This window comes from Solanum stenotomum, chromosome 3, assembly GCF_019186545.1.
Source record: "Solanum stenotomum isolate F172 chromosome 3, ASM1918654v1, whole genome shotgun sequence".
In the NCBI taxonomy this organism is placed as follows: domain Eukaryota; kingdom Viridiplantae; phylum Streptophyta; class Magnoliopsida; order Solanales; family Solanaceae; genus Solanum; species Solanum stenotomum.
In genome coordinates, this window is record NC_064284.1 from 65,314,129 (window position 1) to 65,328,189 (window position 14,061).

The following is a 14,061-nucleotide window of genomic DNA, read 5'->3' on the forward strand; positions in this document are numbered from 1 at the left end:
TTAAAGATTCCTACAATAACATATCTAGTGTAGCCTCACAAAGTGGAGTCCAGGATTTCTTTTGCACAAATGAGTGTACTTTAAAATTAAACTACGTAATATTAATAATTAATATTTTTGGACACGTATTTTTCGAATCAATTGGCTACTCTTCTTAAAAAGTGAAAAGAAGAGTTGATGCTAGTGAGATTCAAACATATGAACACTTTTAAGTTTGTGTGTCTTTGACTTTTACAAGGCATCTGAAATCACTGGACTGCATCACATTGTTGTGTCAAGAGTGTCTAGATTATATTATTTAACCACTTTTTTTTTTACTGTTTTACTTGTATATATGATATACAATTGGACACTGACAAGAGCGTAGCTATGCCCCTGGTAAAACATACCCAGACCTTACCCTACCAAAAAGGTAGAGAGCTAGGTTTGTTTTTGTCACACCGTTTGCTCAAGAAAAAACAGTCTAAAAAAAAGTAGATTCCTACGATAACCTCAAGTTAACGTATAATCATAATCTAAGTCCCTCGGACTGTCCAAAAATATTGATTGATTTAATTTGTCGGATCCTTCTAAACCATTGCATTTTTGGACGATATTTTTTGAGAGTCCGAGCAACATAGATCCTAATTGGGTTCACAATCAAATATTTTTAGATATTCTACTAGATTTCTTAATACATATACATGATCTAGGCAAAAGCTATCTGCTCCTAATATGTGGGTTATAAAAAAAAACAATCCCCTTTTCACTTTTTCATGTTGTTTCCACTTCTGGGCCCTTACAGCATAGAATAGCTTATCTTTTTCTACTTTATAAAACTGAAACCTTCAATAATTCTCCATAAAGTCCTTGACTCATTTCTATCTCATGTACAGTACCGCGTTCATCTGAACTCAGTACTTTCAACGCGAAACATAAATTTATATGTAAAAGTCTATGGGATAAAATTTATATTATGTTTGATTAACGGTGGATAAATGTATATCGTCAATCAAATACCATATAAATAAATTTTGTTTCAGACTTAATTATGGGATATCTCACCTTATCTCGCGTACCAAACAAATCGGCTTCTACATTTACAAACTTCAATTCACTTTACAGGGAATCAGTCACTACCACAAATCCACTACCAAAAAAGCATATTCTATGTGAATTAAAGCAACTCGTGATTTGCATGTAAGGTGTTTGATGAAATGACTCAAAGAGAATTCAATTAAAATTTGAGAAATTTTTACCTGTTCGTAATTTCTTCTCATTTGTCCCAGCCTTCCTGAACGGTTAAAATACGAAATTCAAAAATTTACAAGTGAAACTCTGGTGCGGGCCACCCCAACCCTCCTCATGGTCCTGTCATAGGCAGGATTTTTGCGTTGCCCGAAAATTCCCCTCATGCAGCATGTTGTTTACTATCATATCAAAAGTTAGTTGATAGCAAAGGTGTGACTTTATTTTTTAATTAAGTCTATTAAGCAAGTGTTATCTTCGATTATGACTCCAAGTCGGACCATTCATAGACTTTGTCATAGACATGATGTTGGTGTTACATAACTTGCTACTCTCTCTGTTTATTTTTATTTTTCCACTTTGAACTTTGTATGCCCCTTACAAAACAATGACTAATCAATATGAGTATTATATTTGAATATACTCTTATGTATAGTTTTAGGTAAAAAAAAAGTGATTTAGGGAATAAGTAATGTGTATTAAGGATAAAATATGAAGAATTTTTTTTTTTACTTTATATGCTAAAGCCTAAAAGTGACAAGTAAAAGTAAAAATATATTTTTATTATAGTGATAAATAAAAGTGAGCGGAGAGTATTAGTGTAAACATTTTTTTGGTTTTTTGCTCTTTAATTTCCATTTACTTTTTAAAAAAATTGAGACTTGTGTAGTTATAAATCAATCTTGACTCCTTCCTTTTTTAAGTCTTTGTGTTTGTTGGTTTCTTCCTACAATAATTCAAATCCTTGTCAAATTATCACTCCAGTGGAATAGAAATGAGAAAACCCCACAGCCACAGGAGATATAGGATAAATAGATATTTTTTGAGAAAATAGCCTAATACCCTCAATTTATTATCAGAATTTCAACTACACACTTATATTTCACGAAAATCCTAATATTTCCTTGGACTATTTTAAAGTGGCATACATGTACCCTTAGGGGTCGTTTGGTGTAAGGAATAAAAATAAATAATTTTAGGATATAATTTTATTGTCTTGTTCGGTTGTTATGTTTGAGATAATTTATCCCACTATTTATATCATAGTGATGGAATATACATGAAGGGATAAGTTATACCAAGATAACTAATCTCAAAATAATTAATTATGAATAACTTGTTTCCAACCAAACGATCCCTTAAAGTACTGACATGACCTAGAAAGTGTGTTCTCTCTCAAAGACAAGTGAAAGTCAAAGAACTGATAAAAATATATTTTAAAAATATTTTAACTTTTTGTTAAATGTAATATTTTTACTTTTGCCTTTTGTTTTATTTTATTTACTTTTTTCTGTTTTCATTTTTCCCCTTTTTCTCTCTCATCACTCAATATCCTCCTTTCTAGTACATTTCCTTCATCACCATGGTTGAACATACACCAGTCCACCACCATAGCAATTAGCAGCCCCATCTCCTCACCCATTTTTTAATACTTTTTCATAATTAGCAAGAACTTCGAGCTTGAAATTGGTGTTAAAATTGTGGGATTTGGATGGAAGAGGTGAAAGGGGTGGTCTAAATGGCTAATAAAGTTGTTGTTGTGGTAGTACTGATGAATATTGTTGGTTTCTTTGACATGAAAAAGGAATGATAAGACATCGTGATGGAGAGCCAAATGGGATTTTTCGACACGAATCGAACCCAAAACATATACTTCCTCTGTTTCACAAAGAATGATCTAGTTTGACTTGGTATAGAGTTTAAGTAAATAAATAAGACTTTTGAATCTTGTGGTCCTAAATTAAAGTTACGTCAAATGTACAAAATTGCCCTTAATTTTGTGGTCTTAAACATGCCACATGGAAAGCAAAACGTAAAATGTTACCAAAAGAGGAAAGAGATCATTCTTTTTTAAGTAGGCGTTTGGCCATGCGATTTTACGCTGATTTCATCTCATGATTCCATATCATGAGANACTGATGAATATTGTTGGTTTCTTTGACATGAAAAAGGAATGATAAGACATCGTGATGGAGAGCCAAATGGGATTTTTCGACACGAATCGAACCCAAAACATATACTTCCTCTGTTTCACAAAGAATGATCTAGTTTGACTTGGTATAGAGTTTAAGTAAATAAATAAGACTTTTGAATCTTGTGGTCCTAAATTAAAGTTATGTCAAATGCACAAAATTGCCCTTAATTTTGTGGTCTTAAACATGCCACGTGGAAAGCAAAAGATAAAATGTTACCAAAAGAGAAAATAGGTCATTCTTTTTGAAATTGACTAAAAAGAAAAGGAGGTCATTCTTTGTGAAACGAAGGGAGTACTAAACACTCGATGGGAAATAATTAAAAAAGACAGTGTCCACATTAATCATAAAAAAAAACATTTAATTAGTGCATGGTTACTATTCAATTAGTGTCCAAAATATATAGAGAGATTAGTTTGTTTTCTCCGTCATTAAACTGGATTAACTTGTTTACCATATTATTAGTAATACATTGGTGTGTTGACAAAAATAAAATAAAAAAGGAAACGTATTGCATCAATTTAATTGTCAATTGACGTGAAATTAAATATATTGAAATATTTTCTCCATCTTAAAATACTTGTCGTCTTTGTTAAAAATATTTGTCTTAAATTTTTTGTCCTTTTAAAAGTTCAAATAAAAATAATTATTTTCTTGCCATATATCCTTGTAGTAATTACTAGAAAATATTTAATAAAGAGAGATTATATCTTAATACATAAACAAGAGTAAAATAGCCAAACACTCCTCCTAATTAATGTTTTCTTAAGGGCGTTTAAGGGATATGTAAATTAAAAAACATAAGAAATATTTTGAAACGAGAGTAATATATAGTTCTGGGCTAAAGTCCAAAAAAGTTTTTGGTTCAAGAAGCTATAACTTATTTTTGAGGTTCACTGTGTGTCACTCACATGTCCGAGCATTTATGGCCATCGAAATCCAAAGTTGGCTTTTTTTTATGTGAGTGTATCTACAAGTTATTTTTGGCATTGCAAAGGTATAGTAAATCGAGTCTCATGCCATTACTTCATTATCTCCATACTCATCTTGCGGAACCATAGTCTAGTTAATCCAAAGATACTCTTAATATATAATATTGTGCGATATTATCCTCTTTGAACCGAACTCACATGATTTTCACCGGAAGGGCTCACACCATTACGAGTAACTTCACCCATTATATATATATATATCTTTCTTTTCATATATATATTAACTACTTATATGATTTTTTATTTTTATTTTAGTGGGATAAGGCACAAATACCTCTAGACTATGATCGAAATTCCAGTAACATACCTTAACTAAACTAAGGGATTATCTCTTTTTGTAATAAGGGATTATTCTAATGAAAATTGATAGTATGATTTATTGTCACCTTCTTCTGAGCATTATTTTGAATGTTTCATTTATTCATGAGAATCTCTCTTTCAAAGACGGCAGCAAAAAGAGGTTTCTTTTGATTTTGAATTTTTGTCACCACTTGCTAAGTATAGTAAATAAATATCTCATTATCTCTTAAATAAATAGTACTAACATTCACCCTAATTATTGCCACTCTAATATAGATTGTTCTTCTATTTGCTTGCATTAGGATCACAATTTTTGAGTAGCTATGGTACTTAATTTTCCATTTATATATGGTGTGTTCGGTACGAAGAAAAATAGTTTCCTAGAAAATAAGTAGATTTATTTTTGTGTGTGCTCGATACGTAATCAAAAAATTATTTTAAAATTATTTGTATATGATATAGACAAATATTATGATAGGTGGAGGCAGTATGGAGGTAGGCACGTTGGATGGTGGAGATGGGGCGAGGAGGACGCCATTAATGTGAAATTTGTTTTTCCAACTTCCACTAGAGAACTCATTTACTCATTTTTAAGAAACTTGTTTTCGTAGAGAATATGTTCTCCAAAACTTTTAACCAATCGAATATGGAAAATGCACTGAAAAATATTTTTCTTCGTACTAAACATACCCTTAATCCATTTCTCATTTCTCAATTTCTACATATTGATTTATATAATATGAATTTTAGTTCTTTATGTTTTCTTGATTATTTTTTTCCTAATATCTTGGTTGTAGGATAAGAGTGAAGTTCTTGAAGGAAAGGTTGATTGGAGAGGAAGAATAGCTACTAAAGATAAACATGGAGGACAAGGTCCTTCCTTACTCATTTTAGGTAATGAATATTGACTCAAGAACCCTTCAACACAAATATATATATTATTAACATAGTGTGATATTGTCTGTTCTAAGCTAAAATCATATAATTTTTTCACAAAACATTTCACAAAATTAATAATATTATTGCACCATTAGTTTCGATACCAATATATTGAATTAAGTCAATTCAAGATTAATATTCTTAACATAATGTGATATTGTTCGCTCTGTACCAAGTTGCCACGTGATTTCTCCAAATAATGTCATACCATTAATAAGAATATAATCATGTGTATTAATCTAATTCTATAAATATATTTGACTACATACCATACGTTGAATTCTCCTGAGTGAAAATCCTAGCTCAATCGCTAATTCCACCATTTAACATTATGTGTATTAATTACTAGGTACATTTGCTTGTGAGAACATAGCATCATTTGTGTTAGGAGTAACCTTGGTGACTTATTTCAATGGAGTGATGCATTATGATGTAGCTGATGCAGCAACTCAAGTTACAAATTACTCAGGAACCAGTTATATTTTAACTGTCCTTGTGGCAATCCTAGCTGACACTTATATTGGAAGATTCGCAGCTGTTTTTGTTTCATGTTGGATTGAATTCTTGGTAATATTTCATATTCTCTTCATCTTGTTAATTTTATCTAAGTGAGTAGTTTTTTTAAGTTTTATGCATTGACTATATACAAATTATGTATATGATTAAAGGTAAATCTAAGGGTATACCTAACATGTTGAGGCGGATGCCATATTATGACATCAGGTTCATTTGAAATTAGTATTTTTAATGCAAAACACAATTTTATGTGTAAAAAAAGCATCGAAGTTGTAACATATATTAATTTGTTTGAACTCATAAAGATTAAATCCTTGATCTAACTTTGCTATATTAGGTAAGAAAAAACAAACTTTGAATGGATAGTATTTAATAGGGAAAATTGTATATAATAGCAAACTATCAATTCAAATTAAATGTTATAAACATAGTTTGATTTAATTGTACATCATAGCAAACTGTTGTTATTTCGCCTCTCTCCTGGTGAATCTCGCTCGCCACTCTCATTCTCTCCCTCGCCTCTCTCGCTTTTATACAAACGCAAATGTATAAAATGTGTTTGTATTTGTATAAAGCGAGAGAAAATTATATATATACATATATTTTCGTTCCCCTTTCCCAGATCTCGCTCGCCAGTCTCTCCCTTGCCTCTCTCACTTATACAAACAGAAATGTATAAATTGCATTTTTGTTTGTATAAAGTGAGAGAAAATTGTATATACACATGCAAAATACATATATTTTTGTCCTATACACTTATAACTATACAATACAAATATTCCCCTGCCCAGTTCTCTTTTGCATTTCTCTCTTTCTCGCTTTATACAAACACAAATTGTACAATTGATCTTTTTGTATATGTATACCGAAATAGAAACAGATTATATACAACTGCTTTCTTTTGTATATGTATAGCGAAATATACATATTTATGTTTGTTGTGGAGCGCAATTATGCAAACTATAGCTATAACATACAAATATATTTTTTTGTTTGCTATATGTGAAAATTGCTCATAATAATATCATCATGTTAACTATGACTATTAGTTCCAAAACAAAACAGGGATTTTTTTTAGTTTTTAATTTCCTCTACATATCATTTGTGAGTGACATCTAATTATTTTTTTGGTAATTAAATGACTCAAAACACCTCTATAATATGATTCAAATACAAATAATAAAACACAATTCAATAATTTACAATTAAACACTTATATCCTATGTTACTCAAACCCTTTAAATATCAACAACTGTATATCAGATCCTTCAAAAGTAGCATATTTTTGAAGGATCTGACATTTGACACGGGCACAACATTATATTTTCGAAAGTCCAAGCAACATAGATTATACCTATGTTTTTCTCTAACACTCCAGAAATGTTGCCGTACGCACCCGTGATGAATTCTTTAAAAATACGTTACTTTTGGAGAATCCAACACGCACTTGTCGATATTTTTGAAGAGTCTGAACTTATTTATACCCCTTTATATTATGGAAATCTTACACTAATGAATTCCTCAACTATTTGATAGGGACTAGGATTGCTAGCATTTCAAGCACACTATCCCAAATACAAGCCACCACTTTGCAACATTCTTGATCCAACATTAAATTGTGAGAAAGTTGATGGAAAAAATGCAGCCCTTTTATTTGTTGCACTTTATTTGGTAGCACTTGGCTCGGCAGGAATAAAATCAGCATTGCCATCACATGGTGCTGATCAATTTGATGAGAAAGACAAGAAAGAAGCAATTCAAATGTCAAGTTTCTTCAATTGGCTTTTGTTAGCTGTGTGTCTTGGTGGTTCATTTAGTACAACATTTATTGTGTGGATTCAAGAACATAAAGGATGGGATTGGGGATTTTTTGTGAGCACATTGGCTATGTTGTGTGGTGCAATAATATTTTGTATTGGATTACCATGGTATAGAATATTTGTTATCAAGGGAAGAAGTGCCATCACTGAAATTTTCCAGGTAAACTCTCACTTTTTCGTGAGTTTCATACCTCATGAACTACATATTACTTTCTCGGTGTATTAAAAAACACACCTAGATCCTGAGTTGACCTACACATGCCTATTGTTGATTGGAAACAAGTATTTCTCCAACTCATCACAGAGGGTGTGTTTTAATACAAAGAGAGTGATAGTTTAGGTAGGTAAAGAGAATAACAGATAGTCGAAGTATGAAGCTCGTGAAAAACTCTAGTACGAACACTTATTTTGTGGATTCAAGAACATAAAGGTCATCCTTTCGAAAGTTAAACATAAGTCTTAGCTATATGTTGCTCGGATCCTTTAGAAATACTTCCTGATATGTGTTGAATCCTCCAAATTTTATTCATTTTTTGAGGATCTGACACGAGTACAACTACATTATTTAAAAAAGATCTAACCAAACATAGTCTTAGAACTCTTACAATTCTCTTTCTATGATAAACTATATATGATCATTTTTCTAATTTTGTTTTCCTTACTTGTGTTCTTATTGATAGGTGTATGTTGCAGCCATAAGAAACAGAAATCTTCAACTTCCTCAGGACTCGTCCGATCTCTATGAGATCGACGAGGATGAGGAAGCTGCAATTCCAGCAGAGTTTCTACCTCATACTGATACATACAAGTTAGTTATCTCGTTGTTTCATACACTTATTCGACCAAATTTTTATATTATCAGATCACCTAAAAGATAATAATAAGTATTGCACCTAACAAACAGGATTGGTGCAACAACAATCCTCCTTTAACTTATTTCTTTTTTTCCTCTTCTAGGTTCTTGGATAAAGCAGCTATTATTCAAACATCACAACAACAACAACAATCTGAAAAAACAATTAATCCATGGAGACTTTGTAGAGTTACACAAGTAGAAAATGCAAAAATCTTGCTAAGTATGGTACCTGTTTTTTGTTGTACAATTATTATGACACTTTGTCTAGCCCAACTTCAGACATTTTCAATTCAACAAGGCTTCACCATGGATACAAGGATCACAAATTCCTTTCACATACCACCTGCCTCATTGCCAATCATCCCCATTGTGTTCTTGATCATCATCATCCCCGTCTACGATCAAATCATCGTTCCAATCTTGCGCAAGTTTACCGGCATTCCCACAGGTAAGGGTGTCAAATGAACGGTTTGGGCTTAAGTTAATAAATGAACGGGTTTGACTGAATTTAGACGGGTCAAAATAGATTAATGAGTTAATAAATAAGTTGATTGAGCTAAATTTGACAGGTCAAAATGAACCGAGTTAATAAATAGACAGGGGCAGGTCATTAACCCGTCCTGATATTACTTGAGGTGAAATCAATTGGGCCAAAATGGGCTAGCTAAACAATAGGTCATAACTCAACCAGTCCACTATTACTAAATTTTAATCTTTATTTTGTTCCTATTATTTATAAAAATTACATACTATTAAAACTTTCTTTTTCTTATAATGATATTGAATTACATACTTATTAAAATTAAAGTTTCTTTTTCTTTTTTGAATGTAACGAATCAAAATGATTTGAATTAATAAGCAGATGGGACATTAATCCATCCAAAAATTACTTGGTCTAAAATGAGTTTGATCCCAATCTCCCAAAACACTTACATGCTTTGGGCGAGCTTGAGTTGTATCAATAAATGGATGGTTTGTGCGAGTTGAGCATTTCATATCTTTATAGGCTAATTTTGTCACTTCTACCTATACAGGCATAACATACTTGCAACGAGTCGGGGTTGGCTTAGTCCTCTCCGCTTTATCTATGACAGCAGCATCCATCTTAGAAGTCAAGCGCAAACAAGTAGCACGGGAACACAACATGCTTGATGCGATTCCCGTGCTACAACCATTGCCTATTAGTGTGTTTTGGCTCTCAATCCAATTCTTCATATTTGGAATTGCAGATATGTTTACCTATGTGGGACTTCTTGAATTCTTCTACTCTCAAGCACCAAAAGAATTGAAATCAGTGTCATCATGTTTTCTATGGACTTCAATGTCAATTGGATATTTCTTGAGTTCAATTATTGTGAAAATTGTGAACAAGGCAACTAAAAAAGTTACAAATAGTGGAGGGTGGTTAGTTGGGAATAATTTTAATAGGAACCATTTGAATTTATTTTACTTGATGTTAGCTGTGTTGTGTTGTTTGAATTTTTGTGTCTATTTGGTTGTTGCTAGTAAGTACAAGTATAGGGTACAAAAAAGTCCTAGTGATCAAGATGATAGTAGAGTACATGCTCTAAAAGATCGAAGCAGTCTCTCTACCTTCTCCAGGCAAGAGTAGAGTTGATCAGTAAGCACTATCAGCTTCTCCAAATCTCATTTACAGGATTTCAGTGGATATGTTATTGTTATTGTTGACGAAGATTTGAAAGTGAAATTTATGTTATTTGCTATATATTAGCAAGGAAATCAGTTTCTTTCTAATTGTACTTGGAAAATTCAGTTGTTTTGAAAATTGAATTATTAGTTCCTTATTGTTGGTTGTCTAGCAAAAGGTCTTTCTATTTTATATTCAAAATATTGATTTGCTATATTCAATCAATTTGTACTTCTCATTAAGGAAAATTAAAGGAGTAAATACTAGAGTAACTTTGCCCTCTATTAGAATTGTTTTGGTCTAAATTTATCTTTTCCTCAAGAAAAAAGTCTCCTTTTTACCCTTGATGCCTAACGAAACTTCAATTCAAGAGTTATTTTAGACCGTCATTAAAAATTAAGAAAGATAAAATTGAACGCATACATAAAGTTCACTCATTTTACATTAGAACTCCTCAATGGCATTAATGATAAATTTAACGCGATTTGCTAACGGTAGATAAAGACAGCCAAAATTCTGTACGTTTAAGATTTATTATGTATATATATAAAAAAAAAATATATACTTTTTAACTTATATATATATATCATTTAAATTTTATCACTTAAATTATAGTCAAAATTTTAGAATAAATCAATGTTCACTCAAGTAATTTATGCAAAGTAATTCTCACTAAATAATTCGAACTATTGATATACATGAAAATAATAATAATATATACAAAAAAAAAATTATAATTTCCATCTCAAAAGAGGTTCATAATCCCCTTAGCTTTACCTGATTCCGAATCTCCTCTAATAACAGTGACAAACACAAAAAAACTAACACTCCATGCAAATCACTAACGTGGCTACAAGGCTCAGCGACACATGCATGCCTACGTGCCCACCCAAAAATCCGCCACATCATACAATGCCACAACGACACATGCATGTCTACGTGCCCGCCCGAAAATCCGCCACATCATACAATGCCACCTCATCAAATATAAAAACAAAAACTTAATAAAGCTCCACCCAACTCAACCCCATCCATTTCAATCACTTTTTTATACTTCAAAAAATTTCAAGAAAAACTGTATAATTATTTCTATCATTATGGCTTCTACAACAAAAGGTCATGAGCAAGTTCCACCAGGAGAGCCTATGTCAATGGGGCAACATATACTAGACAAAGGGGCTCAAATGATGCAATCTTTAAAACCTATCAAGCAAATGAACCAACATGTTTGTACATTTGCTATGTACAGTCATGATATGTCCCGTCAAATTGAGACACATCACTATGTCACACGCGTAAATCAAGATTTTCTTCAGTGTGCTGTTTATGATTCTGATGAATCCACCGGACGCCTTATCGGTATATTGTTAGTTTTATATTTTTTAAACTTCATATCAGGTCGATCGGGTGAATATACATTTTTTTTTAATATAACTATAGGTATAAATAATTATGAATTTATATGCAGGAGTGGAGTATATATTATCTGAACGTATCTTTGAAAGTTTGCCTCAAGAAGAACAAAAACTTTGGCATTCTCATGCACACGAGGTTTGTACCTTAATTTTCATTTTTTTTAACACCATATATTAGTAGACGAATGATTTTGTAGTCCTTTATAAATTTATTTTTAGTTTTATATATCGATTTTACAAGAAATTAAATATTCATTTTTACACCCAAGACTCATGAGATTGATCTTTTTTTTTTTTTCTCGAAAGGTTATTTTCTTCTTTCTGAGCGGTCGTAGAGATCGTTTTCTCCTAGTAGGTTAGTTACCATATTACTACAATAAAAATCACTTTTAGGGGAATAAATATATAAATTAATAAAGAGTGATAAAGTTTTAGCGGTATTAGTCAATTGTCATTGAATTTAATGCCCTATAGGCTTCAGGGACATCTGCAAAGTGTGTTAATTGATGTTAAAAATATATATTTAGCTAGGGGTAGACCCACGTGGGTTCCAGGGGATCACTCGAAAACGCTGACAAAAAACTACAACGTATATATATAAGGTAAATTTTATGTATTTCTGTAGACATATTAATCCTAAACTCATGGACAAGAATAAAGCTATAGCGTAGAGGCATGTCTCCTTAAAGTTAACTTCTGTGTCTGGAGTTCGCATCCTGACGTTAGCGTTTCATTTTTTTTTAGCTTTCTTTTCATTTAGTTTCAGTTCCTAATTTTCTTTCTTTTTTTTAAAGTGTGATTTGAACAAAAAAAAAATCAAGTTCCCATTCCTAAAGGCTAAATCACTTTTCACTTCTCAAATCTCTATTTTTTGAACCCCTTGAGTGAAAATTCTGGATCCGCCACTGTATTTAGTGGTAATATGTAAGTTATTGTCATTAATTAATTATTGCTAAAGATCATTTTTGATGGTGTATTGGTTATGTTATTAAATTTTTTTGTACTTGTAATTACATAAAACACCTCTTATGTTTCATCGTACATTTGATCTAAAATAAGTCATATCGGTTTGATCTTTGTGAAAATTTGATATGTAGATAAAATCAGGACTTTGGGTGAATCCAAGAGTTCCAGAAATGGTAATAATGCCTGAACTGGAGAATCTTACCAAAACCTATGGCAAATTCTGGTGTACGTGGCAGACAGATAGAGGTAACTTTACAATTTAATAAATTATAAATTGGCCTTGTTTCAGTTCATGTGGCACTGTTAACAATGAACTGTGGCACTGTTGATGATTTCGAAAGTCAAACGAGTTTTTTTTTTCACGGTGGTTTTTTCATATGTATTCTGGATGGTTGGTTATGGTTACTTTTAGTACTTTGATTTTTATTTAGTTTTCAAATATTAAATTTTATTTCAAAAAAGAATTATGTTTGAATTCAAGGTCGAAATATTTGGCTCTCGAAATTCCGAGTAGTCGTGTTACATAAATTGGGACAATGCGTGTCCCTCCGTCTCAATTTATATGTGATTGTTCGTGTTTCGAGAGGTGATGAGTTGTTGATTATTGTAGCTTTTAATTAGTGCTTTTTATTTAGTTTTACTAATACTAAATTTTATTTGAAAATGAAGTTATGTTTGAATTCACTGTCAAAATGTTTGGAGTCGAAATTTAGACTTTGCTAATAGTACATTAGTCCTCCTATCGTAATTTATATGTTGATTATTTTGATTTTTAGATTTAAACGAGTTATTCCATGTTAAATTCTTCATTTATTTACTTATTGAAAGCCAAAAAAAGGTGGTACTAATTGCTAATTTTAACTTGCAATTTCAAAGGTGACAAGTTACCAATTGGGCCTCCATCACTAATGATGTCTCCACAACCAGTAGATTTGGGCATTGTGAAAATAGGTCTAGTCAAGAAGAGAGATGACAAGTACATCATATCGATGGACGCCATGAAAACAGCTCGGGCTGATTTATCTGAGCCCACCCGTCTCAATTCGAGGGCGGATTATTGGGTGGAGCACGGTAAGGGTTTCGCGATCGATGTTGAGGATGTTGAGATGAAGAAGATAGCACCATTTCCATGAGTTTGTAGACAAGCTTTTGCATGCATGGTTTGCATAGATGTTAATGTTTTGCTTTTTTAAAGGCATTTACTAAAAGGGATAAGAATATATATGTGAAGTTCAATTCTTGGATGAAGCAATTCATTTTTATTTTATTTTTTGGTTTAGTTAAAGTTCGACTATTTGGGTTCAAAGATTGTTTCTATATGCAGTGTAATTATCCTGTTTCACTAATAAATAATTTCGTATTAAATTTAAGTTAGATACAATGCTCCTTTAATTTTTTTTCCTGCATAT

At 31.7% G+C, this 14,061-nt stretch overlaps 2 protein-coding genes across 2 annotated transcripts; both read left to right on the forward strand.

Annotated features, from left to right (window-relative positions):
- Positions 1–4,981: 4,981 nt before the first annotated feature.
- Positions 4,982–10,235, forward strand: LOC125859194 (protein NRT1/ PTR FAMILY 4.5-like). Its single transcript, XM_049538899.1, has 7 exons — positions 4,982–4,987; positions 5,290–5,386; positions 5,781–5,998; positions 7,484–7,927; positions 8,448–8,575; positions 8,725–9,071; positions 9,658–10,235. The coding sequence occupies exons 1-7, from the start codon at positions 4,982–4,984 to the stop codon at positions 10,233–10,235; spliced, it is 1,818 nt and encodes a 605-aa protein (XP_049394856.1).
- A 1,133-nt stretch (positions 10,236–11,368) lies between these two features.
- LOC125860365 (oil body-associated protein 2A-like) lies at positions 11,369–13,785 on the forward strand. Its single transcript, XM_049540304.1, has 4 exons — positions 11,369–11,630; positions 11,740–11,822; positions 12,784–12,898; positions 13,529–13,785. Exons 1-4 carry the CDS (start codon positions 11,369–11,371, stop codon positions 13,783–13,785), a joined length of 717 nt encoding a protein of 238 aa, XP_049396261.1.
- Positions 13,786–14,061: the final 276 nt, after the last annotated feature.